This window comes from Thunnus thynnus, chromosome 5 (genome assembly GCF_963924715.1).
Source record: "Thunnus thynnus chromosome 5, fThuThy2.1, whole genome shotgun sequence".
In the NCBI taxonomy this organism is placed as follows: Eukaryota; Metazoa; Chordata; class Actinopteri; order Scombriformes; family Scombridae; genus Thunnus; species Thunnus thynnus.
In genome coordinates this window covers 31,894,532-31,920,869 of record NC_089521.1, presented here as the reverse complement: position 1 = coordinate 31,920,869, position 26,338 = coordinate 31,894,532, and the positions used below count along the sequence as shown (strand labels likewise).

General features: G+C 37.6%; 2 protein-coding genes across 4 annotated transcripts; one reads left to right on the top strand and one right to left on the bottom strand.

The window, feature by feature from the left end:
* The first annotated feature begins 12 nt into the window (after positions 1–12).
* Positions 13–8,096, top strand: si:ch211-218c6.8 (apoptosis facilitator Bcl-2-like protein 14). 3 transcript variants are annotated; one of them, XR_010928507.1, is made up of 8 exons: positions 13–1,481; positions 3,026–3,245; positions 3,563–3,601; positions 3,771–3,869; positions 4,719–4,777; positions 5,092–5,418; positions 6,025–6,365; positions 6,606–8,096. XR_010928507.1 is itself a non-coding variant. In XM_067590747.1 (8 exons), the coding sequence occupies exons 2-8, from the start codon at positions 3,035–3,037 to the stop codon at positions 6,055–6,057; spliced, it is 735 nt and encodes a 244-aa protein (XP_067446848.1). In that variant the 5' UTR covers positions 13–1,481; positions 3,026–3,034; the 3' UTR covers positions 6,058–8,096. The 3 variants fall into 3 exon arrangements, 2 of the variants coding, with proteins under 2 accessions (XP_067446848.1, XP_067446847.1); XM_067590747.1 differs by having other exon boundaries at positions 5,092–5,214; positions 5,248–5,418; positions 6,025–8,096; XM_067590746.1 differs by having other exon boundaries at positions 6,025–8,096.
* Positions 8,097–8,871: 775 nt separating this feature from the next.
* Positions 8,872–21,206, bottom strand: tph2 (tryptophan hydroxylase 2 (tryptophan 5-monooxygenase)). The gene is made up of 11 exons (XM_067590745.1): positions 20,966–21,206; positions 17,176–17,310; positions 16,894–17,077; positions 15,895–15,995; positions 15,252–15,319; positions 14,196–14,392; positions 13,564–13,699; positions 13,318–13,444; positions 10,882–10,977; positions 10,419–10,552; positions 8,872–9,347 (listed from the first exon to the last, which is right to left on the bottom strand). Exons 1-11 carry the CDS (start codon positions 21,122–21,124, stop codon positions 9,173–9,175), a joined length of 1,512 nt encoding a protein of 503 aa, XP_067446846.1. The 5' UTR covers positions 21,125–21,206; the 3' UTR covers positions 8,872–9,172.
* Between the last annotated feature and the right edge of the window lie 5,132 nt (positions 21,207–26,338).

The window sequence follows — 26,338 nt, the reverse complement described above, 5'->3', positions numbered from 1 at the left end:
CTTGCTTGTTTTGAATTTGTATGACACTTAAGCATTTATGAAACTTTTTCTTTTTGCCACACACCTGAGACAGACATCTGTCAGACAGTTAAGTAACAAGCAGCAGTGATAGTGCTTACATAGACTACATAAAGTTAGCCCTACAGGTGTGAAATGAACTGTAAGTGTCCCAAACCATCAATCAGCAGCACGGGTTGAAAGTGCAGAAGCATTAAAATAAGTAATGGTAGCATGAAAACAATAAAGCACCGTCGGCAAGAAAACAATAAAGTGACGTTAAAATGAAAACAATAAAGTAACGTGAGCATCAAAAGAGTAAAGTAACGTTAGCATGACAACAAAGTAACGTTAGCATGACAACAAAGTAATGTTAGCATGGAAACAATAAAGCAACGTCGGCAAGAAAACAATAAAGTGACATTAAAATGAAAACAATAAAGTAATGTTAGCATCAAAACAATAAAGTAACGTTAGCATGACAACAAAGTAATGTTAGCATGACAACAATAAAGTGACAGTAGTATGACAACAATAAAGTAACATTAGCATGAAAACAATAAAGTGATGTTAGCATTAAAACAATAAAATAACAGCATTAAAGCAATAAAGTAACATTAGCATGAAAACAACAAAGTGACATTAGTAGTTCCTGTAAATCTCATGATGTCACTCAGAAACCTGTCTATATGTTGGTGTTAGCACAGTTTAAACAACAGGTAGGGCTTAATGACAGAAATACAGCCCATGTCAGTCCCTTCAGGAGATCGCAATTTTGTGATTGCAATAATTAACACAAATTCAAGAAATCTCCACAATATTTGTGAGAGCTTGCAATTTTGTTAAATTACCACAACTTTTCCGCATGTAATGACCAAATCAACAGACCGCTTGTGATTTGGACCAATTGTTGCATTTCGTGTTGTGGTTGCTTGCATCATCACAGCATGCATTCAGCAAGGATTCAGGAGTGTATTTAGATGGAAAATGGCCAAATCTCACCTGCCAACAAAAATTACACTATAAACAATTCCCAAAAGTTTCCAAATGAGGTTGCATTCAGTTAGTCAGAATAATACAAGTTGATGTTCAGACAGCAAAGATGGACATAATCTACCTCTAACAGAAAATGGACACTTTGGAAATTAAACCATATGTTTATGTAAATGGATTTATTTTAATTGCATTATTTACTTATTTTATTTGGTGTTAATGTTGAGGTGAAAGTTTATTTTGTGCTCGCATTGTCCCGCGGGCCCCTAATCAGTAAATCCGCCCCTGGACACCTCTTATCTGCGCGGTAAACACTTTCCCTTTTTAACCCAGGAAGCAGAACCTTTGTTGCAGTAACCGTCAGTTAATGAACTGCAGATTAAACGGTCGCTATCGACTTTGTATTTGGTTTGATTTACGAGCCGTACTTCCGCATCTGTCTCAGATATAACTGTGAGTTCAGGAAACAGCTGCTGCGACAAACACTCAACGTAAGTGCAACCTAAAAATATCGTTTTTAACACTCTGGAAATGATTTGAACGGTGTTGCTCACGGTTATTGAGCTGTTAGTTAGTTATCAGACTGCAGACGTTACATTCAGCGGTTCAGTTTAACGCAACAGTCAGTTTAATTGACACAGAGTAAAGTGAAAGTAATTAATGTTTCAGATAAGTTTCAACTTGTAACACACATGGTGGAAGAAGTATTCAGATCCTTCAGTAAAAGTACCAATACAGTAATGTAAAAATACTCCATTACAAGTAAAAGTCCTGCATTAAGTAAAAGTACATAAGTATTTTGAGCTTGATGTAGTTAAAGTATTGCAGTAAAAGTACATAAGTATTATGAGCTTTATGTAGTTAAAGTATTGCAGTAAAAGTAGTGGTTTGGTCCCTCTGACTGATATATTATTATATATGACATCATTAGATTATTAATAGTGAAGCATCAGTGTTAGAGCAGCATGTTACTGTTGTAGCTGCTGGAGGTGGAGCTAGTTTACACTACTTTATATACAGTTAGCTAGTTTAGCCCAGTGGTTCCCAACCTAGGGGTCGGGGCCCCTCCAAAGGGTCAGCAGATAAATCTGAGGGGTGGTGAGATGATTAATGGGAGAGGAAAGAAGAAAAAACAAAGTTCTGATACACAAATCTGTTTTCAGTTTTTGGACTTTTTCTCTAATCTTTGATTTTTGCTGAAATATTGGATCATTTGAACATTTATTGAAATGAAAGCATGTGAGAAGTTTAGAGGGAAAAATCACTATTTGGTGGAGCTGTTAACAACTCATAGACATGTGAAATGTGACCCCGACTACACACTGCTTTTTGTAAGTCGTCAAAAGACAAAAAGGTTGGAAACCACTGGTTTCATCTTTAACAATGTGTTGTATTTTAAAAGCTTGTTATATTAACTATTGTATCAAATCTTGAATCTTGTGAAATATTTTTTCTGTAAATTACAATTAAAGTTAGTTGTGTTTGTTTTTGCGGTTAGTTGTTAGTATACTGTGGTTGCATTACTATGTCATTGGTAAAGAGCGCCTCCTGGTGTTGTAATGTAGATGTAAAAAGTTCATTATTCAGCAGTTATTGAAGGATGGAGGTTGCCTTGCTGGTGATGCAGCCTTTTTGGGTTGTTAATTTAGACCTTTGGAATACATTTATTTGGATTATACATTTGTTTACTACAGATGTATTTTAGTATGTGAGATACGTTCCTGCTGTGTATAAGGAGGATTACTCATGTCCACCTGTAGAGACAAACGATTAATCTGATCTGAGTGGATTTCTGGGTAACCTTCAGTGGGTTGTAGAAATGTGTTAAAACTACAAACTAAAGAGGCGACCAAGTGACTCAAACTGAAATTGACGTTACAAATATGAAGATACAGTTGTTTTAGTTTTACAGTCATTACAGTCATCTATTTATTTCAGTTTTAATTGTTTAAATATATTTATATTTCTCTGTAAAGCTTGGTTGACTTGACTTTTTGAGTAAAAGCAGCTTCATGGTGTCATTTCTGTGTTCCAGTTGTTGAAAATGGCGTGGAGGTTGGCTGCGGGAGACATGGAGAAGAGTGAAGTGATGCTGCTGCTCGAGGAGTACTGCTCCAGGAGGTCACAGCAGAGGTCACAGCAGAGGTCACAGCGGAGGTTAAGGGCGGGGTTAGTCCTATCCAGCAGCGCTTATCACACGCACATAGAAACAGATCATGAAAGCGGAGAGACGGAATTCAGGTCAGGCCGGACAGGTAAACAGCAGTTTTTATTCTTTTTTTTTAACATTATAGAATATAGAAAGTATATAATTAGGGTTATAATTCAAAAATATCAGTGTAGTTTGATAGTTCTTCTTTATTGATGTTTGTTGGCGTATTACAGAGCAGTATACAGAATATTTAAACAGTCAAAGTTTGTACTTTGGTTCTGCTGTAAAACCAAATTGCAAGTATCTGTCTGTTTGGATGAACTCTCATCAGTAACGAAGTGGTGTACGTTATGATGATAACGATGTTCTGCTTCGATCAATGTGTCCAAAACATTTATATTGTTTCTGCTGACCACACAGAGCCAACTTTCCAGCCTCAGAGACTAGTGCTGCAAAGTGGTAAGTGAACACGTGAACATATATGTTGTATTTGTTTAGTGACTAGTTGAGTTTTTCCACATGGATAATTTCATATCAAAACACTTGGTATTAGTACTCACATTTACTCTATGTTATAGAGTTCCTATTGTAATATTTGAGGAAAACAGAGGGTTTAATGTGTTCTCAGATGAATTTGCGGACACAACGCGGACGACAGTGGCGGACCGGCTGGTGCAGATCGCTGACTCAGCACCGATCCCTGAGGTGGATGTGGAAGACCATGATGGTGAGCGTCCCACTTGGTGATAAACTGATATTCTTTGATACAAATTAGTTTTAAATAAGGATCGACTCTGATAGCTGGTTCCAGTCCAACACTAACAAATCTCTTGCTGCAGGTCCTTTAATTTCCTTGATTAATTATCAGGTATTTAAAAGTTAATTGTTAGGACATTTTACAGAGAGGCTGGTGCAATTTGGTACAAATGATAAGGAAAAACAGAAGAAAGTGTTAAGTTGGTTTAGTTGGTAAGTTTTCAGTGTTTAGTTTTTTTGACACATAAGTGTACGAGTATTTTCTGTCAAAGAGTTGTCAAAAGTCTACATTATTAAGATTTTTTCAAATTAACGACTACATATGAACCCAAACATAATGAGTGGGAACAACTAAACACTTTTTTCTGTTTTTCCTTATAATTTGTACCAAATTGTAGCATCTTCTCTGTAAAAATGTCCCAAAGATCAACAGTTATAGACCAGCAAATTACTCAGAAAATGTCCAGGAAATCAGTATAAAACGAAGGGACCTGTAAAATAAATAATATCTCTTCATCAAAGCTTTTATGTCTCCTCACTGTATTTTTATTAGCAAAGATCAATAGAAAACATACAGTTAGCAGCTTCTCGTGTTTAGCTAACTGTCTCTGGTTAAACTGAGAGACAGATTGATCAGCTGTAGCTAATTAATATTAATTCTGCAACGGCTAAAATACAAAGTTAGTTTGTTCTCTGGTTAACGAGCTCTCTGCAGTGGAAAGATGCATCTGTTTCGTTACTGGACAGTTAACAGTAACTTTAACAGTATTTTACAGGACGATCTGTGTGAGTTTTTAATCAGTTTCTTGTTTTCCTGCAGAAATCATTCAGAAAATGGTGGAGCTGATGAAAACATTTGGAGATGACATCAATAAGAAGGTGTGTGATGTAATAATGTAACAATCAATCATTTTGATAATTGATTAATCATTTAATTATTACTAATTTTTAAGCGAATGTGAATATTTTCTGGTTTCTTTAGTTCTTTATGACAGTAAACTGAACATAAAGACGTCACCTGGGACTGTTTTCTGACATTTTTTAGAACAAACGGTTAACAGATTAATTAAGAAAATAATAAATAGATGAATTGATAATGAAAATAATCTCCCTAATACACTTATTGAAATATTTAGATAAACAGACCTGAATGCACTCATCACTGCTTCCTGTCCTTTCTGTCATGACTTCAGATCAAGCAGAACATCTCCCTCCAGCAGCAGCTCCGCACGATGAACTATGACATGTTTGAGAAGCTGACCTCCAGCATGCAGAGCCGGGTGGGACAGGAGGGCCAGGGTGCGGCAGCGGCATCAGTGGAGGCGGCGGTGGTGGAGGCGGAGGCGGAGGCGGAGGCGGCGTCTGACAGGAGGATCCAGCAGCAGAAGATCGCCTTGGTCTTCGAGGTGACCAGCAGACTGTCGGCCATGGACTTAGTCCCCAAGAGGAGAGTGCTGAGCTTTGGAGACCGATACATCCAGCAGCACCACAACGCCTGGCTGCAGCAGCACGGAGGCTGGGTGAGCAGACCGTAGACGGGTTAAAGACTAGTGAGGACGACGAGGTCATGTCCTGATACTCTGTTCATTTTTATTATTTTCTACTCCAATGCATGCCCAGGTACAATACATTTATATATTTGTACAATATATATGTACTGTATATAAACATGGACACCTGCAGTATATACATATACAGTTAGTTAGTTAGTATGTCACGCACACGCCCACATGCACACGCCCACATGCACACGCCCACATGCACACGCCCACATGCAGTGCCGCCGCTCCGCATACGCAGAGTACGCAGAGCGTGTGGGGCCTCAAGTACCAGGCGGGGGCCCCCAAAATTAAGGTTGATTAGAAATGTCATGATAATTATCATGTTATTACATTTTAATACAAATTGAAAAAATATATAAATGAGTTATGGACAGGCCCGCCGTTCATTTTTTCATTGTGTTTCACTCAAGTCAGGCAAATTAGATGTTTTTACTTTTAGACTTTTAGACCTCAGTCATCTGAATGAAATAAAGTGTCCGTTTGAATGAAGATGCTGAAATCTACACTTAGTTCTTGTGTTTAAAGGTAAAATAATCCAGATGTTTTGTTCTCTGTCCCGTCCAGGAGGAAGTGTTTGATGTTGAAAACGTCGACTGAGCTGCAAAGATCTGCGACTCCTGAGAGAAAAACCTTCATCCACTGCAGAGACGGAGGTCACGATGATGCTGTGAACGTCTGAAACATTTCAGTTTTTTACTTTTGAATCAGATCTGATTTTTTTTTTTTTTTACAGTTAATTTGCATATTCATGTACATGTATGTTAGTATTGTTTGTCTTGTCTGACACTCGTCATAAATCTGACCTCATCCTTAATAATAGTAACTAGTGAATCTGTTAAGGACTTCCTGTTTTGTCTTGAAGACATTTCTCATTTCCAGTACTGCTGACTGGTGGGAAGTTTCAGGTATTTAAACCTCTGTTTACAGGTTGAAGTCACATGAAAACTTGTTACCTAGGTTACGTGCCAATGACCTTATTTGTTGTTGCTACTCACTTGACCCTGAAATCATTGCGGTCCACCATCATGAAGGACGCTTCAATGTGTTTATTTCTGCTCTGAGGATCAGAATAACTGATTCAGTGTTGTTAAAACTGACTGTCAGCTGATCAATAAGAGTTTCCTCATTTCCTTGTTTCCTCACAGCTTCAGCGGCAGAATAAGATGCAGGAGAAGTGAGATAAACACGGGTGCTAATGAAGGCTATTGGCTTGTAGCCTGTGACTTCCCGCTGAGGTGAGGGAAGGTAACTCTGTGTCACACGTTAGACGCCGAAGACCAAACAGAGTCAAATGTCAGAGTTCAGGTCTGTAGCAGTGATTCAGAGGGACGATGAAGCCTCTTGAATAAGCAGAGAAACATCTTTTAATCGGAAAATATCTGACTTTAGTTCCTCGCTGTGACTGCTTGAAGAAAGACAATCCTCCGCTCTCCTCCTCCCATACATCTGAGCAGGTTCACTGACATAAACGAGCTCAGAGTAACACGTCGACTGCACCAGTTTACACCAGCATTGATTTTTCTTTACAAAGAAAAATACACAATGAGAAAACTTTGAAATGTGATGGTTTTATCACATAAACTGACTGACAGCTCCTTTAATAGACTGATACCATAAAAATATCAATAACCCACCACTGAGCAGCTACAACAGCATTAAAAACTAAAATAACTGGATAAAGTCTGACAGAGAAATAAAGAGGAGATAAAAGATTTGATAACAGATTTGTTATTGTCTCAGTGAATCTGTGTATATTAAATCGTTGTAAATCAAAGATATTCCAGCAGAGCCCCAGAATATAAATATAGAGCTGGAAATGTGCAGAATATTTCTCCCTTTAATGGTTCACATTAAGAGGACTCGCTTTCTGTCCCCAAAAGGAGGCGAATCCCTGCACACACACACACACACACACACACACACACACACACACACACACACACACACACAGGATGTCTTTCTGTCGTTGTGAGGACCCTCGCTGACATAATGTATTAATTAGCTCCTTAACTTAGATTTAAATAGTGGTTCATTTGATGTGTTTCTTGTATATATTATATATGTTATAAATGTTGTTTCCAAACTATGGAGTCAACGTTTGTTCTCCATTCGATGTGATGTGATGTAACTGTGACGCTGGTTTAAGAGGCTGGTTGAACTCTTGTTTGAACTTGTTTCTATCTGAGGGTTGTTTACTGACCTCTGGGGTTATAATAGAGATATATTTGTCTACTTCCTTAGAAACTGTGTGCATCATGAGATACGTAGATGAGCTAAATTTGAAGGATGTTCTTGTTAGAAGTCATTGACCATTAAGTCTCTGTGGGATCATCTATCACCATTTAGGGAACTGACTTTTTAAAGAAGAAGTATAAAGCTGTCTGGGTTCATAATCTTTAAAGAAAAGGCCGGCTGAACAACATGCTTTCTCTCCAAAAACACAAGATAAATGTATTTTTGTTTTGTATTTTTGTATTCAGACATTTGTATGATTGTCACTGATTGATGGATTGTACGGTGTCTACAACTGCTTCAACAAGTAACAACAGTTAATAATCTCTCTTGTGTCTTTGTGAGATAACTTTTGTTATGATTTGGCGCTGGATAGATAAATAAATTGAACTGAAATTGAAAAATCGTGTTCTTGAATGAGCCATGCAAACATTTACACCACAAACATTAACCTGAAACCCTCAAAATGTCCTCACAATGCAGAAATATCCTCACTACGATGGTTTTGGATGAAACTTTGACCACGGAAACATAGAAAGACATGTACGTGGTTACCAGTAGAATACAGAATTGATTTGAAAATTCTTTTAATTACCTATATAGCACTACACAGGCTGGCCTCTACCTATATCTCTGAGTTATTGTGTCCCCTGACCACGGTGAGATCACTGCGGTCTACTGACCAACACCTTCTGTCTGTCCTGAAATCCAGGCTTAAGTTCGAGGGTGACCCCCCCCACCCCCCCCCTCTGGAACCGTCCTCCTCTAGTAATAAAAAACGCCGAGTCTGTCCATAATTTTAAGAAGCTCTTAAAAACTCACCTGTTTCATGAGCACTTATATCATAATGTGTGATTGCTCTCCGTGTTGCCTTCACTGTTTTTATTGTTGTATCTGACTTCTGTGTATTTTTATGGTTTTATTGTTTTTATATTGATATTATGTGTTTTTTTATTTTTCTCTCAATTGTTTGCCTTGTACAGTACCTCATAACTCTGGTTTTGAAAGGCACTTTACAAATAAAGTTTACATATTTACTTACTAGACACACACATACACTCATACACACTCATACACACTCATACACACACACTCATACACACTCATACACAGACACAGCAGTTTTAAAAGCAGCTTCTGGTGAAAGTGATGTGATAGAAGAAAAGAAATGAATACAGAGGAATATGCTTCACAACAAACATAAATAGTTTTTAATGCATCATAATTTACACTTGTATATTTTACTCTATTATATCTGCACTGTACAGAACCAAAGTCACGAGTTTTGACAATCTTCCAAACACACAGACGTTACAGGATGTTTCTCTGTTGTTGATTGTTAGTTTGATTCGTCCACTTTGCGTTAAAGAAAGATCATCAGGTGAGCTTTAATTGCTTTTATCTTAAAATGAGCAAAATGAGTCAAAGAAATTAAAAAAAATAAAAAAACAAACCCTGCAGAAAACATTAGTGAACAGCTTTATATGCCCATGTAGGTGTTCATCTTCCCCAGAGCGTCGCACACGGTGGTGAGGTCGCTGCGCAGGTCCTGAACCACGTTCTCGATGCCTCTGGTGTCTTTGAGCAGGTCGATGCTCTGAGTGTACGGGTTGTAATACACCGAGAACGGCCTCTTTATCGTCTTAGCAAACTCCCTGTTAGAGCGAGAGAAACATCATCAACACAACAGAGACACAGTCTCAACTGGACGCTAACATGCTGCTATCAGGCTAAAATAATCCTGATAATTCTCAACCAGGTTATTTGTTTCTTTGAAGGCAGTTTGAGGATTGATTTGTTAATCCTGGATAAAGTTATCTTGAATAACCAAAGCAAAATGAGTTGAAATCATGATCAGCGTTCATATGTACAGTATGATACATGTGTATAATATACAGACAATGTATTAATTAATATTATAATATTATTTAAAGACAATACAAAATATACAAGCAGTATACAGATTATATAAAAAGACAAACAATATACATAGACTGTAAGTGTGTGTTGTATTGCAAACAACAATAATGCGCTTCACCTATGGGAAATTGTGCTATTTGTACAATACAGTATTTGTAGATGTGAAACAGGGTTTAATAACTATCTGCATGAAAACATTGAGAGAAAAAATATTTTACAAGAGTAAATATAAGAAGGAATTTAATTCTAATGTGGTGTTTTTATAATTTATTCATCAAACTTCTAAAAATGACACTTCAGAACGCTGTAAAGAGCCGTTTGAGGAGTAAAACAGATGCTCTGAATTGTTCATGTTGCCTCAGATAATATTTTATTCATAATAATGATCATTTCTTTATTATAAAATCGTTCCAAAATGTCACATCTGGTTCTGTACGGCAGCCATCCGAGATTAACATCTTAAAATAAGGAGCCCGATCACTTGACGTCACTTTTCTTTCTTAGAGCTCAACAACAGATCAGTGAACTTCATACATTTACAGCACTGACTGATATCAAACAGTAAATTTTTCCTGAAAAGTTATGTAAGATGATCTGCTGACATCATCAGTTCTGGTTTTCAGCCTTTATGTTTCAGTTTGTCTGAGCTGAGAGCATTTCCTACAGCTATACGTAACCTGGAAATCATGATGTTAATTATTATAATTTGTGTAAACTAACTCACGTGTTTAAGGTTATTTTGGTGAATCTGTGAGTTTGCTGCATGTTATAAACAGTAAGTATAACTCGTTTGTGTTTTTGTTTACCTCATCTTCTCCTTGGCCTCCTCGAAGCTCTCCGAGACGAAGTAAACCTCCTGGAAGGTGGTGATGAGACACTCCTGGTTGCAGGTCGTCCTCGGGTCAAACATCTTCACACAGGCCTGATCAGACAGGGCATGCTAGGAAAACAGGCCACAACGATTAGGATAAATGATTCATCTTTTCAGTCACTCAAAAAAGCCAAATTTTTACTGGTTGCAGCCTCTCTCATGTGAGGATTGTGAGGATTTTCTTCGTCATATATGACAGTAAAATGAATATATTTGAGTTTTGGACATTTGAAGACGTCGCATTGGATTCTGGGAAATTACAACAGCCTTTTTAAAATATGTTTTTACATTTTATGGACAAAACAATAATTTAATCTAGAAAATAACATAATAATATGTGTGTTTGTGTGTGTGTGCGTGTGTGTGTGTGTGTGTGTGTGTGTGTGTGTGTGTGTTACCTTCAGTTCTCCGATAGATGACAGTAAACCGGCTCCGTAAGCTCTGAGCTGACCGTCCTGTTTGCAGAGTCCGAACTCAATAGTGAAGAAGTAACACTGTTCAGGACACACAGAGCAGTTACTACTGAGATATACTACAGGATACTAGAGTACAAAACAGTAGAACAGAGCAGAGTACAGTATAGTATAGTAGAAAAGAAGTGGAGTACAGTACAGAACCGGTAGGTATAGCAGAGTATACAGTAAAGTATATTACAGTAGAATATAGTAGAGTACAGTAGAGTACAGTACAGCGAGGACGTAGGTTTGGTACATTTTTTGTCAGACGGCCGAACTAAGTGTGTAAGTTCACTTTCTCTCTGTCTCACTTTCCTCTTTCATACGTACACGAGCACATAAACAGCCCGACTCTGCAAAACGTTTACTTTATTGAATATGTATTTACTGATTGCCTGCCTTACATTTTACTTCATTGATATAAATCTGAGACTAAAGTTGATATTTAAAATCGATATATCACAATTTGCTCAATAACTGTTACAGGAAAATAAATGTCTGATAACCTGCAGGTATGATGTGCTGGTTTTCAGATCTCACCTGAGACTCTGCAGCTGTGTCTCGCTGTCTGTTTGTTGATTTGGGCGACACAGATTAGTTTAATGACAGAGTCGCAGCAATGCTCAGACCTGTCTCTCATCTCAAAAACTTCTATTTGTTTTATTTTTCATTCTTGAACTTACAGCATCATCTTTCACTCACCTGAGAGGCTGCAGCTCACCTGTCTGTACGTCTCTGATAATGAAATGATGCCTCGCGCTGACAAACAGATCAGTTGGACAAGCTGCGGCTAATTTACTTTATAAATAATGTTATTTCTTCTACTAATGTCAAAGAAGATTAATGTTTGTGTTGATTACAACTCAGTTGTTACTGACACTTTTTAACATTTAATCATGTTCTAAAATACTAAAATAATAATAGTTTATTTGCCATTTTCTCTTTTGATTTTAATTCTTGGTAAACTTGAAGTCACTTGATTTTAGTGACATTGTGGTCTCTCCTCTGACACAAAAGAAACTACATACATACAACAGTTTGACTTAACAGGTGATACAAATTGTAAAATAGACGTTATGGAGGCGTTTTGGTTCAACTGCGACGTCTCTGGTTTGAGTCGGACCTGTGACTGTCAAAGGCATCAAATTCCCCCAAAAACCCAGAACAGTTTCTAATTCTGGACATCGGGCCTCATGCAGGAAGCAATATACAAACAAATGTCATCTTATTGTTGTTCATATCTACGATTTGTTCCTATTCATGGGATTCACCAGTGTTTCCTTAGTTTTGCTCTTCTCTTAGGTAAGAGAACATTTTACACATGGTTGAAACATATCGTTTTCACTGTCATTGTTCATTGTTTGTCCAACGCAAGGAAACATAAGTTTTAAATTTAAGAAACACAAAAAAACACATTTATTGAATATTATGTAATTAAATTTAGATTATTATATGTTTTAGAGTAATTATAATGATTGGATTATTAAGTTTGAGGGCAGATGTTTGAGCGTTCATTGAAATAACAGCAGAAAAGCCGACAGACTACCACAGGTAAAAAAACAGTATATGTATAAATTAATCTAGAGGCGTTTATACAGTAGATCTCCAACATGCTGGTGGGGTCTTGAGTCCTTGATGTGCCCGGCAGTAGATCACCGTCTGTGTGCTTCAGAAAGTGATGCATCTGGAGCAGCATCGCTGTCAAGTGGAGCGTCTGACTGCACACCTGTCAGCACCACCTCTCCCATTATTTCTTGAACTCTGAGGTCTATTTGAGACACCGCCTCCTCCTCCTGTTGTCATCATGCAGCGTTCGGCTTGAGGAAATGTGTTTTTTTTTTGCTTCCTTTTTCATGTCAAACTATTTTGTTTTAATTCCAGTTACTGTCCCTCTGCTGCATTTACAGCATCATATATGTTTTACCATTTCCAGGTTTTTTATTTACCTGTAATACCAGTACTGACGCTCTGGAAAATCACGTTTATTTAACCTTTCTTCACTACTGCTTAAGTTCTTCTTCTTCTAACAGCCTTTTTTTGGTGGCATCTCTCCACTTCTTGGGCATGTGCCAGAGTATTTGCACACGGCACAACACCTGCTCTTATATAGTATTTAGGGGACGTTAACTAACAAACAATCGACCGTGCGTCTGTGAGATTCATCATTCAGCACACCTGGATAAGAGCAGATTTGGATGATTAGGAATGTTTGGTGCATCTGGGGTTGACTTTAGACGTCAGACAGGAAAGTCGTGGAACCAAATCACAAGTTTTACTCCATAAAATATCAGATATCAGAGAGAGGAAGATGTTTAATATGTTTTGTGTAAAACGGTGAAGTGCTGCTGACTGAATCTGAGGTGCAGATGTTGAACTCACGGTGGCCAGTTTCTGAACGTCCTCATCAGAAGCTCCCAGAGACGCCAGTCCGATCTCCTGAGAGAACTGAGCAAACTTTGGATCAGCGAGCAGAGGAACGTGACCCAGCAGCTCGTGACACGTATCGCTGAAATATAAACATCATCAGGAAGAAAAACACGGCAAGTTTATTTGTTTGTAGCTCTTTAGTTGGTTCTTTACAGAACGTTTGATAAATAAAGACTAAAGGTGTGTAACTGTACTCACGGCTCAGGTGTGTAGAGCGGGTCGGTGCTGTGACGAACATACTGAGTGCAGTTAAACACTCTGTAGGCCAAACCTGCCAGGAAATCTCTGGGAGACAGGTAACCTGCGACGGGTCGAACTGTGAAACCAGACCGTTCTGAAAGACACAGGAACCAGTGATGGAAGAAGTATTCAGATCCTTTACTCAAGTATTAATACACCAATGTGAAAATACTACATTACAGGTAAAAGTCCTTTTAATTAAGTAAAAGGACTTAAGTATTAACATCAAAATATACTTAAATTATTAACTGGAAACACCTGAACTGGTGTGCAGTATAGAGCCACAACCATTAGTTGATTAATCAGTTGACAGAAGATGAATCACTACCTTGATAATCAATCAATCAACTGTCGGTCGTGACAAAACAAGACATTTGAGGACGTCACTTTGGGTTTTGGGAAACATTGATCGATATTTTTCACCATTTTTAGACATTTTAAAGACCAAATGACTGATCTATCAAGCAAGAAAATAATGAAAATAATGGTTAGTTGCACCATGTGACCTCACTGACTCTCAGCTGAGGTCACATGACAGTCAGTCCTCTTTAAGAGGTGACTGGAGGGAAACTCTTCAGTGTGGTAGAAACCTCTGAGGAACAGGGAGACGTCCTCCAGCTGGGGGATGTTGTCCTCTCGGTAGCCGCAGTGTTTGCTGAGCAGCGGCAGGTTTTTCAGGTATTCTCGGCAGGCATGCGTCGGGTACAGCTTGGTCAGCTCTCTGAAGACCACCCCCCATGTGCTGATCTCCTCCTGGGTGTACTCGATACGAGGGATGGGCTGTCCGCTGGGGGGTGGAGCAGACAGACAGGATCATATCACATGATTTACTGAACCTCAGTGTTCAGACAACGATGGTCAAATGTTTAAAGTCCGTCTAGAATAAAACCAGCGTTGTTGTTCTTGACTGTGATGTTGTTCTCTTCTCTGTGCAGAATCATACATGTGCAGTTTCTCTATGTGCTCAGCTTAAATCTCAGTTTAACACCTGGACGTACCTGCAGGATTTATGACATCACAACTAGTTTGGAGCCAATCATGGTCCAGTATGTAACGTACACAAGTGTGATGTGGATACCTGAAGCCTGGAGTGCACAAACACTGAGAATGGACTTAACAGTGAAGTAGGAGACATCTTGCATCCAGCAGGAACAGAAATTAACAATATTTGTAAATTAATAGTGTCTGGAATTTTTAATGAGGGAGAAAGAATAGATGTAATTTTAGGAAGGAGCATTTTTATGTCTTAAAACACATTTAGACACATTTATTTGCTTAAAAACAACAAGAAAATCAATATTTTAAGATAAACCAAACTGTAAGTACTCAACAACTGCAGCTCCTGTGAGATTTTGAAAGGCTGCTTATGTTTATCTCCCGCTAACAAAATAAGTTCATTATAGATCTTGATGTGAAAAACCCTAAAAGCTGCATTCCACATGTTCATCATTAAAGAATAAATACATTTAATAATTTAAAGTTACAGTTTTTCACAGACATATTCACAAAACAACTCATTTGTACTTCATCATACTACATAATTTAAATATGTTTAAACTTGTTATTTTCTTTCTAAAAAGAAACTTTTTTATAGATACCACATCCAGCGGAGATGAACATCAGATAAATGAGATAATGATGCTTACAATTTATAATTCATAGCCACCTCCACAAAGTATTTCCTCCGTTGGCGGTAAACATTATCCTTAAAGCCCTGGCGAGAACAAAGAAGTCAAGAGATCAGCTGAAGAAACAATGATTCATCATATTTTCATCTCATTAAAATACATTTACATATTACTGAAGTGATGCAGGTCACTTCTTTGTTTTTTCTGAATAATTAAAAGAAGAACAGCATCTGATTACCTGAAAACATTTTATATTTTCCCTCTCTCATATCTCCCTCTTCTTTTCATGATTGCATTGAATCTTTATGTCCTCTTCTTATTCTCTATTTCACTACCATATATGATCATTTTTATGATTTATTTCAACATTTCTGCAGCTCTACAGAGCCTTTTGGCCTCCTTTAGCTTGTTGTTACAGTTTTACAGCACATTTACTGTTTGGTTCAGTCTCAGTGCTCCCCATCAGGTGAAATAAGAATGAAATGGATGCTAATATTGTGTAAAAAAAGCTACTATTTGCTAACACTTTAACCATTACAACTTAATAAGATCATAATGTGTCTGGGCTGAGTGTCTGTGGAGGTTTTCTGCCCCCGTAGTGGCCAAAAAGTCATTTAAATCAACTTTAAGGAGTAAAATATAAAACATAAATGAAACGTACCGGATGGTCAGCGTCCAGCTCTGATCCGTACATCAACACTCTGTGAGAACATTGATCTAACTCTGAGATTTTCATCGGGAACCACGGAACATCGTCTCCATCTGAAGGTAACACAAGATGAGAAATAAAACTGTTGGTGTAAAAACAACAACACAATAACCTGATAAATACATTTTCTCATATTCATTTTAGTTTATTCCAAAATGATAAGATGTTTAAACACATTAAATAATGATATGGAAATGATTCCACCTCCTCCAACATACGGAGGATGTTTTATGCTACACAGCTTTTCAGTATGTTTGACAGTGATTTGGAAATTCTGCGACTAGTTTTGAGAGGAAGCATAAACACAAGTTTTTCTGTGTTTCCTTTTTTCCTGTATGTAAGTAAACCTGGTATAAGTATAATAATAAATACTGAGGTGTTCTGATATAGAAAATAACAAACTCAGCAGGAGAAACACCATCCTCTTCATTTAAGGCAGGGCACTATCACATTTTTTCCATTAAAAGGGCAACTATGAGGGCACTTCATTCCAGATTGTTGCATATAGAGGCCCTCTCTTGGGCATTTCATCCTGATTTACCCATAAGTAGACAGTCATTACAGAACTTTGGTATGTTTTCTCCTTTGTGAGAGAAACACACCTTAGAGGGCTACTGTGGGGGCACCTTAAAGGGCACTTTTGCGGTATTTTTTTTGTTCTCGGGGTCACTGGAGGGGCAGTTGCCCAAGTGATATGCAGAACAAGTAAACAAAGACTGGAAATGGTAACAAAGAAGACGCTTCACAGAATATTTTGTTTGTACACCCCCTGGCGTTTTGGAGAATACTGCAATAAACAACGCACTGAGCATAAATGCCCCTGTGTATGCTTGTAGCTCAGGCGCCACGGCGTCTCACGTGAGTATAAACAAGGCTTGATGGTCTCAAGTGGAGCTTCATGTCGGAGGAAGAAGGTGGCTGCTGGGAGATCTGTAATGCAAGTGATCTCACCTGCCTCTGCAGACCACACGTTTGCAGGCGTGTTGAAGGAGATGATGTTGACGTGATCTTTGAGATGCTGCAGCAGCTCGTTAAACTCCTTCTTACTGCAGCTGCAGTCCGCAAAAATCTCCACTTCGTTAGTGACGCGCTTTGACATGCGAGACTCGATGTGGTTCAAGTTCACTCGTTTCTCCTGCAGGAGGAGGAGAGGAGGAGAGATAATACGTCAAAAGAAGATAATCATCAGAAGAATAATCTGAATCTGGATGTCAGATATAAAGTTAGCCCCACCTGGAACAGTCGGAGAGCTTTGACCAGACAGCCCACCTCGTTCTTCAGAGAAAAGACCACCGCAGTCCTGCCCGACTCCTCATCGCTCTCTTTGTCTGGCTTCTCGTTGATGGGACAGAAGGATGGACGCCGCGACTAAACAACAACAACAACAAAACCAAACACCCAGTTTAAACAAAGCTGCAGACTGACATACATCCTGTTCAGGTCAGATCCAATACCAAGACCAGGTCCCGACCAAGACCTGGACTTAACCACAAGATGTTTGTTTTAAACAATGTTCTTCTTAAATAACCACCTTAATAAAAATACTCCTTTTATTACTCTATTTTCTGTAAAAAGGCTTCAGATCAAGATAAGAACAAATAATTCCAAGTAATATTTTTATACCTCAATTAGTCAGTTAACACTAGTTCGTTAGCTAGTTAGTCGGTTAGCTAGTTTGCTATCTAGCATCTAGCAAGTTAGGTAGTTCATTCATCAGTCAGTTCGTTAGCTAAGTGGCTAGTTGGCTATCTAGTGAGTTAGTTAGCTAGGTTAGCTAGCTTTAGGTAGTTTGTTAGCTATCTAGCTAGCAAGTTACTTAGTTAGTTAGTTGTTTGAAAAAAAAGCTGGCAGAGAATGTGTCACAGTCTGCACCTGTGCACACACAAATACCTTGGTGAATTTTGGGAGACAAAACTTAATTTTTCATCTGCTGAGGTGCTGTCTATGGTGTTAAAAGGTGTGCTAAGCGCTGAAATAACTGTCCCCCATCCTGATGAAAACGCCTATGGTGCATGCATAAGTGCATACATGTGTGTGTGCATGAACGTGTAGTACACTTAAGGGTCCCGGTTTAGGGGTTTGAAAACCACCCTAAGATATACAGATGATAAATACAAACATGAATGAATAATTATTTTGTCTAATTTTGGAAGTTAATTTTACTGAAACGTTTCCTTTTTTCAGCAGAAAGTCAGGAATTTCTTACTTTGAGAAAACATCATGTGCAACAAGGTGAAGAGCAATATGAGCTTTAATATAAACTAAAGTCAACCAACTCTTCCATGATATATCATACTTTCATCCTCAAATGTTTTCAGTTTCATCTTGTCTTCATCACCCTGATGATGGTTAGAGAGCTGCCAATATTTGGGAAATAAAACCTGACAAACTTGGACAGAGCTGATTTAATTCTGATGTAATTTTCATGTCAGAAACAAAAAAAAAACAACCTTTTATTAGTATTTCCCTCTGAATAACAGAAACCATTATAATTTAGACTCTCCAGTGAAACCAGATTGACTGCTAACATTACCACTAATAAACATATTGATGTCTACTGGTGTAGAATTTGGAGTTATTTTATATTTTTCTTATTGTCAACAAACCAACAATATGTTAATCTGCTCTCAACACTTTCCTCCTTCACTACTCTGTCTGTGTCTCTCGACTGCAAGCAAAAACCTCATAAATACTGTATATAGTTTCATGTTTAAAGGTTCAGTAATTTTCTAAAAACAGCTGGCAAATGTAGTTTTTAAAACATTTTTACATGAAGAAACATATAGACTTATACTTAAGTCATGTTTCCACTGATAACCAGTTCATGGTGGAACATCTTTGCCACCATCAAATTAAAATTTAAATTGTGAAAAAATAAAAAGTCACATCATTCTGTTGTATAAGAAGTGGATGACGCTGACGGTCAAATATCTTAAACTTAATAAAAGGTCAATATCAACCTGATATATTGACAAACCTCAGCAGCTGGAGCTGCTGTTATCTCACACTGACAGCGTTAAATTTCCTTTTTTCTGCTGAACAAACACAACATCAAACAGAGCGTTATCAAGCTTCCTCTTTTTTTCTCTCTCTCTCTGTGAACCCGTCGCAGCTGTTGCCATCATGAAATAAAAATGTGTTTGTGTAAAGATGCTGACGGAGACTCGTTGATCTTTTCACCTCCACAGAAAAGATCATCTCCAAAACATTTTGCGCCCTGAGCTACAGACTAAAACAACAACAACACATGCTGCCGGCAGATGGTAATATTCTGTATTCTGTATAATGTGTTTTTTTTATTGTCCTGCTGAGGCTGAAACAACAATCAACTTTCTATGTTTTCCTCCAGTGATTCAGTAACACTTTTTTTCTTTAATTGCTAAATAATCCTACTAAATCTCCCCGGAAGAAATATGTAATTTGTTTCTAATTACAGGGAAAATAGAACCCGAGTAAATATTCATTCATTATTCATTGGAAACTAACCTGCTGTGCACTGCGGTGTCTCTTGGTTACACTAGTGAATAATTGGAATTAATTAGAAGTAGAAGTAAAGCTGCAATGATTAAGTTGATTAATCAATTAGTTGCCAACTATTAAATTAAACGCCAACTATTTTGATAATTGATTAACTGTTGTGAGACATTTTTTAAGAATAAAGTATCAACATTTTTTTCTGTGACAGTAAACTGAATATCTCATGGTTGTGGACTGTTGGTCGGGACAAAACAAGACATTTGAGGACGTCACCTCAAGCTTTGGGAACAAGTGATCGACATTTTCAACCATTTTCTGACATTTTATAAACCAAACAACTAATCGATTAATTGAGAAAAAAACTGTCTGATTAATTAATAATGAAAATAATTGTTAGTTGCAGCTCTAATTAGAAGTGTTCCAACTCTATTTCCCCCTTGTATTAGTAACAATTTACATACTTCTTTATGGGAAATAATTAGTAAATTATGGACCTTTAACATAAAGCGTTACTTCTGATTCTGTCTCTGTTTTAAAAGAAAGAAAGAAATTACTTTAGTTTCAAATCAGCAGATAAAACTCTTACAACACTGAGTTTTAATCAAATAACATGAATTTAAATCAGTCGTTCTCATACTGAACAGTGTTTCAGTCATTTTAAATGTACAGTATTATTTTAAATTGAGAGTAATATTTATTTAATCAAACATCCATCTACAAGTTTAGATTTCTGTCACAAACATCCAAGCTTAAGGGTTTTTATTCCCTGACAGCAGACTGAAAGGTGACCAAACTACACTGTAAATTTAACATTTCAGAATTTAAAAGTAATGAACATGAAATCTGTTTCTGTCCATGCTGGATGTCGTCTAAACCCTCATGAACTGATTTTTTTAATCAAACATGTACAATAATATTGTATTTTTGTGTTGATGTAAGAGCTCATCGCTCACAGTAAAAGCTGTTAAAGTAAGTTTTCAGAGCCTTTAATGATCGTTAACAATTCATTTTCAAATATAAGATGAAAAGTACAGAAGATGCGATAAGTAGCTAAATTAAACTTAAACAGCTTAATCAGTTTATTTAAGGTTTATTAACACAGTCTTGAGGGATATTTGACGCATTAAATTCAAAGATTGTGATGTATCTGATGTATTTTTTATACTTTGTGTTAAAGGGTTTTTTTTGCACTTGAATAAGATTCAAATTTTATTCTTCATTTGTTGTTTTTTGGTTGTTTGAATTTTAGAATCAAAAAGTCTCTGTTTGCAAAACGTCCTTCCATCGACTTCATAGCTGTATTTTTAGTTTAAACGATTTAAAAATGCTAATTTTCCCTAAAAGAAAAGAAAACAACTTTACAGCCTTCAGCTGACACTTCAGAAATCCACCGTCACTCAAAGACAGAAAGAATTAATCTATGAAAATCAGCTCTAAGCAAAAGTCAAATCTGTTTTGTATATCAACAACAATGCTGTTATGAACACCTCAAGAAAAAACCTCCAAATAACTAAAACCACTGCGGTCAGAGAGGAGGGGCTCTCACCATCTGGCCCCCAGTGTGGCGTTGCTGCTGGTGGTCGAACATGGCCGAGTCCAGCGACATCCCCCTCCTGGCCCAGTACTTGCTGGAGAACATCATCATGGCGGGCTGCATCCTGGGCACTGGCTCCGGGTTGTCCTTCATCACATGGGAGGAGGCCATGGGGAACCAGTGGGTGTAGGAGTACCAGGGCTCCAGCCTGCTGTGCTCTGCTGCCGCCACCTCACACTGCCTGAAGATCAACGCTCAGAGAGTGATGGCCTGCCACCGGCCCCGCCACTGGTTAAATACTGACACAGGGTGGGGGGAGGAGGGGGAGGAGGGGATGACGTTTGTACAAAGCATAGAGAGAGAGAGCAGCTTCTGCTCCTCTGCTGCTGTTTCACTGCAGGTTTTACTGGAGAAGAAGGTTGCTGACTGTCCAACCAACAATCCAAAACCCAAAGATCCTCAATTTATTATCACAGAGTCTGAAAACAAGGAAATATTCATGTTTGGGAAGCTGGAAACAGTGAATTTTTGCCATTTTTGCTTAAATGTTTGCTTAAATTGCCAATTAACTGCCAATAAATAAACCTCACCTACACTCTGATGTTGCTGTTAGACAGACAGGAGATCTGTACAGGGGTGATGTTGTTGTTTCACCCAGTGCATGCTGGGATACGCTCCAGCTCTCCATCATCCTGAAAAAGATGAATGATCCTTAACTGAGCACCAACACACTCAAATAGAAATCACAAGTCTAGTTGAAGCTGTTTGCTGATGATGCACAGACTGACTGACATCATATATACATATACACACATATACATACTGTATATATACATATATATACATACTGTACATATACAAATACACATATATACATACTGTACATATACATATACACATATATACATACTGCACATATACAAATACACATATATACATACTGTACATATACAAATACACATATATACATACTGTACATATACATATATACATATATACATACTGTACATATATGTATATATACATACTGTACATATAAACATATACACATATATACATACTGTACACACACACACACACACACACACACACATATATATATATATATATATATATATATATATATATATATATATATACACACATACTGTACATATAAACATATATACATACTGCACATATACAAATATATATACACTACATGCTGTTTATATGTAAACATGAGTGAGTTTTTCCATCCCAGCCGTCTTTCATCATCTGACAGAAACGTTTCCAGTTTCCTGATAAATTTGTCTCCAGTGGAAACTCAAAGAGCTGCTGACGGCTGTTTAAACCTCTGATGGAAACTGGAAAAACACAGACGGCTGAATGACATCTACCTGTGTGTGTGTGTGTGTGTGTGTGTGTGTGTGTGTGTGTGTTTGTGTGTTTGTGTGTTTACCAGGATTCTTACTGAAAAACACACACAAACACATGACCGTTATGCAAATAAGTAAATCCAACTTGAATTAGAAACATCAACATGTTTCTGTTTGATTATCGTCTTCAGATAAATCAGCTGACTTCTTTCACAATCAGCTGTTGTCAGTTTATCATGTGATCTCGTCTCAGTTACAAAACAAGCAGACGGTGTGTTTATCGTAGCTTGTTAACTCTTCTCATTCTGTGGAGTCTGACGACATTTTCTTTTCATTCATTCACTCATTTGTTTATTTTTATTTGCACAAACAGCAGCATAAAATCCAGATAATACAAAATAAATAAATAGAATAAATATGTTGGATAAAAGAGCTGAATTTGATCCTTGAAAGGCTTAAAATGTTTATTCCTGCATCTTTGATTTTATAGTTTGTTTTGTGTAAAGTCCAGCGGTGGAAAGTAACTGAGTACATTTACTCAAGTACAGTTTTGAGGTACTTGTACTTTACTTAAGTAGCATGTGATGCTACTTTATACTTTCACTCCACCACATTTCAGAGGGAAATATTGTACTTTCTACTCCACTATAGGGATGTGCAGAGAGCCCAGTATCTGTATTTGTATCTGTATTTGTTGAGGCGGCAAAATTATTTGTATTCAAATAAAAGTGGACAGAGGCTTAAAAATCCTGTTTTTGTTTTTATTACACTTTTAATTTTATTTTTTACAATAAGTGTTCATGAAGCGTGTGTCAGTAGCTCAGCTTTATCTCTGAGGAACACCCCCAACTCCGGGAGAGATGTCCAAATTAGGAAATGTGCGTCATGTAGCAGGTGGATGTGACTCCCCTCATTGAGACCTGCTGATAGACGTCACAGCGGAGCAGAGGAGAGAGACTGAGGTAGCGATGTAACCGACCTGCACTCTGGTATTTGACATGGTTTATTTTTCTTCCTGAAAACAAATAATTTTTGAAATATTTGTATGAAACAAATATTCGTAAAAAAAAAAAAAAAAAAACCCACTATTTGTACTTTGCCGAATAATGTATTTGTATTCGGGCACACCCCTACTCCACTACATTTATTTGACAGCTTTAGTTACTTTTCAGATGAAGATTTGACACAATGGATAATATAACAAGCTTTTAAAATACAACACATTGTTAAAGATGAAACCAGTGGTTTCCAACCTTTTTGGCTTTTGACGTCTTACAAACACCAAAGATTAGAGAAAAAGTCCAAAAACTGAAAACAGATTTGTGTATCAGAACTTTGTTTTTTCTTCTTTCCTCTCCCATTAATCATCTCACCACCCCTCAGATTTATCTGCTGACCCTTTGGAGGGGCCCGACCCCTAGGTTGGGAACCACTGGACTAAACTAGCTAACTGTATATAAAGTAGTGTAAACTAGCTCCACCTCCAGCAGCTACAACAGTAACATGCTGCTCTAACACTGATGCTTCACTATTAATAATCTAATGATGTCATATATAATAATATATCAGTCAGAGGGACCAAACCACTACTTTTACTGCAATACTTTAACTACATCAAGCTCATAATACTTATGTACTTTTACTGCAATACTTTAACTACATCAAGCTCATAATACTTATGTACTTACACTGTAGTAGGATCTTTAATGCAGGACTTTTACTTGTAATGGAGTATTTTTACTTTGCTGTATTAGTACTTTTACTTAAGTAAAGGATCTGAATACTTCTTCCACCACTGGTAACATCTTTGTAATGTTGGTTTTAAGTGTAACAGTATTATTCTTATGCAAACACAGACAGATCCAACAACACAAACAGATCCAACAACCACAAGAACAAAACCTCTGACTTGGATCTAAGATATATGATGTTCACAGCACACAATGTTCTGGAAGAGAAAACTGTAGACTCATATAAACTTGATGTGGATGTAAACACTCATTACAGTCCAGTGATGCAGCAAATAAACATCTAGAGAGGAAGAAGGAACATAAATATGGACTAAAAAACTATATATGCAAGTCTTCAACCAGAATATTTAAAGAAAGTTTTAACATGTTTGTGCATTTAAATCTTTCTGTTTTTGTGTTTCCTTGTTGAATTTGAATATTATTCAAACCTGTGCTCCATCTTAACCTTATTTAAACTATTATTTTGTTCCTGATGAACAGGTTTGTGTTTCCTCTCTTCTCATTTTCTCTGAATGTTTCTATATTTTGTTTAAATAAATCACAGTGTGTGTTTCTGTTGTTTGTCTGCAATGTTGTTCCACCTCTCGGTCCGTTGAGCAGGTGGAGCTGGCTGAGTGAATGACGGCTCAGGCATCAGTCCACACAAAGCAGCCTCGCTTCAATAAAAACAACCCCGGAGAGATGGAGAGATGTCCAGCTGATAACGGCATCGTGCTATCAGCTGTCTGCTGAGGCAATTTCCTGCCGCACAGGAAATGAAAGAGGAGAGAGACGCAGGAGAAGCCGCGGCTGCTTTTGTTCTGACTGAGATGAAGCTTTATGAGCAGATCGCAGGTGATACCTTCCTCCGTCTCCTCCGGCTTTAACGCCAAATGTCTCCCCATCAAAGGAAGAAGAGAAGGAGCAGGAGGAGGAGGAGGAGGAGGAGGAAGGGGAAGGGGTGACGTCCATCACACACTTGAAAGCAGCTGCAGTGACATTTGGAGTCGTCCACGACACATCTGCATCCTGATGAGGACGGACAGGACGCTCACACGCGGCCGTGACATTTCTGCACGAATCCATGAATGGAAGATTTGAAATGAATGAAATTAAAACACTTTTTAGATGTTGAATGAAAAACCTTCTCGGAGCTGATGTCAATAAATCCTCTGTGTGTGTGTTGCTCCTGGATGTTTATCCACTTGTGAATATTGTCTTCACACACACACACACACACACACACACACACGTTCACTCATCATTGAAGGATAAAGCTGGAGATTTTCTACATTTTTCTTATTGTCAATAATTGGTTTTGCTTCTGCACATGAGATTTGTTGACAATAACAAGTCCAGCTTTTTGATCTAGACTGAGTCTGATGTGGTCTGGGTGTGAAAAAAGCAGTGAAAACACCCTTTTCCTGTTTTCACAACTATAATAAAGCTTCCTCACATCTGAAACTGTTTTATAAACAGAGCCAACAGGTTAATAAAAGTTCAGGTTTGACATGTTGTAAATGTGGAACCTGGTCTGATGTGGTCTGTGTGGAGGAAAACGCAGTGAAATCTCCTTGTTTTGTTTTCATAAACAGTTTTAAGGTTTCGCAATCTCATCACATCGTCATCAACATGCAACAAGACACATCAGAGTCCATTCATTTATTCCACAATGTAGTTATTTTTGTTTTTATTTTTTAGTTGTCATTCGTTCATTCTTTATTTTTCTGTAAAGCACTTTATAACTTTGTTGAGAAAAGCGCTATATAAATAAAGTTTATTGTCATTATCATTATATTGATCTGGATGCTGGAGACAAAGCCTAAATGCTCCTGCAGACTTTATCAGTCTGTTGCCTCTAAGTTTTTATGTCGCTCCTTTCAAGAGCAGAGACGTCACAAAGTGCTTCACAGAGGTAATAAAACATAAACATACATACAGACATAAAACACAATAAATCAATCAATCAATAGAAAATACAAAAATTACACAAAGTCAGATCTGAACAAACGTGTCTTCAGCTGCTTTTTAAAGGCGTCTGCAGATCTTAAATCCAAAGTTTAGGAGCCACAACTTCAAAACCACCAGTCTCCTTTAGTTTTAAGCCTATCGAGGATCAACCAGTAAACCCTGATCAGAGGACATCAGAGACCTGCTGGTGACATAAAGCTGCAGTAGATCTCTAATGTAGGCAGGTGCCTGACCATGCAGAGCTCTACAGGTGATCACGAGAACTTTGAATTGGATTCGGTGTCACGTGAGACCTTTTGGAAGACCTGGTCAAGAGAATTTTAGAC

Coding starts and splice junctions, on each gene's coding strand:
- si:ch211-218c6.8 (XM_067590746.1), top strand. CDS start 3,035: ATGGCGTGGAGGTTGGCTGCGGGAGACATGGAGAAGAGTGAAGTGATG. Junction 3,602..3,770: donor GAGACTAGTGCTGCAAAGTG/GTAAGTGAACAC, acceptor ATGTGTTCTCAG/ATGAATTTGCGGACACAACG. Junction 5,419..6,024: donor TGCAGCAGCACGGAGGCTGG/GTGAGCAGACCG, acceptor TGTCCCGTCCAG/GAGGAAGTGTTTGATGTTGA.
- tph2 (XM_067590745.1), bottom strand. CDS start 21,124: ATGGCCTCCTCCCATGTGATGAAGGACAACCCGGAGCCAGTGCCCAGG. Junction 17,311..20,965: donor GCCACACTGGGGGCCAGATG/GTGAGAGCCCCT, acceptor GTTGTTGTTTAG/TCGCGGCGTCCATCCTTCTG. Junction 15,996..16,893: donor CGTGTGGTCTGCAGAGGCAG/GTGAGATCACTT, acceptor TGTTACCTTCAG/ATGGAGACGATGTTCCGTGG.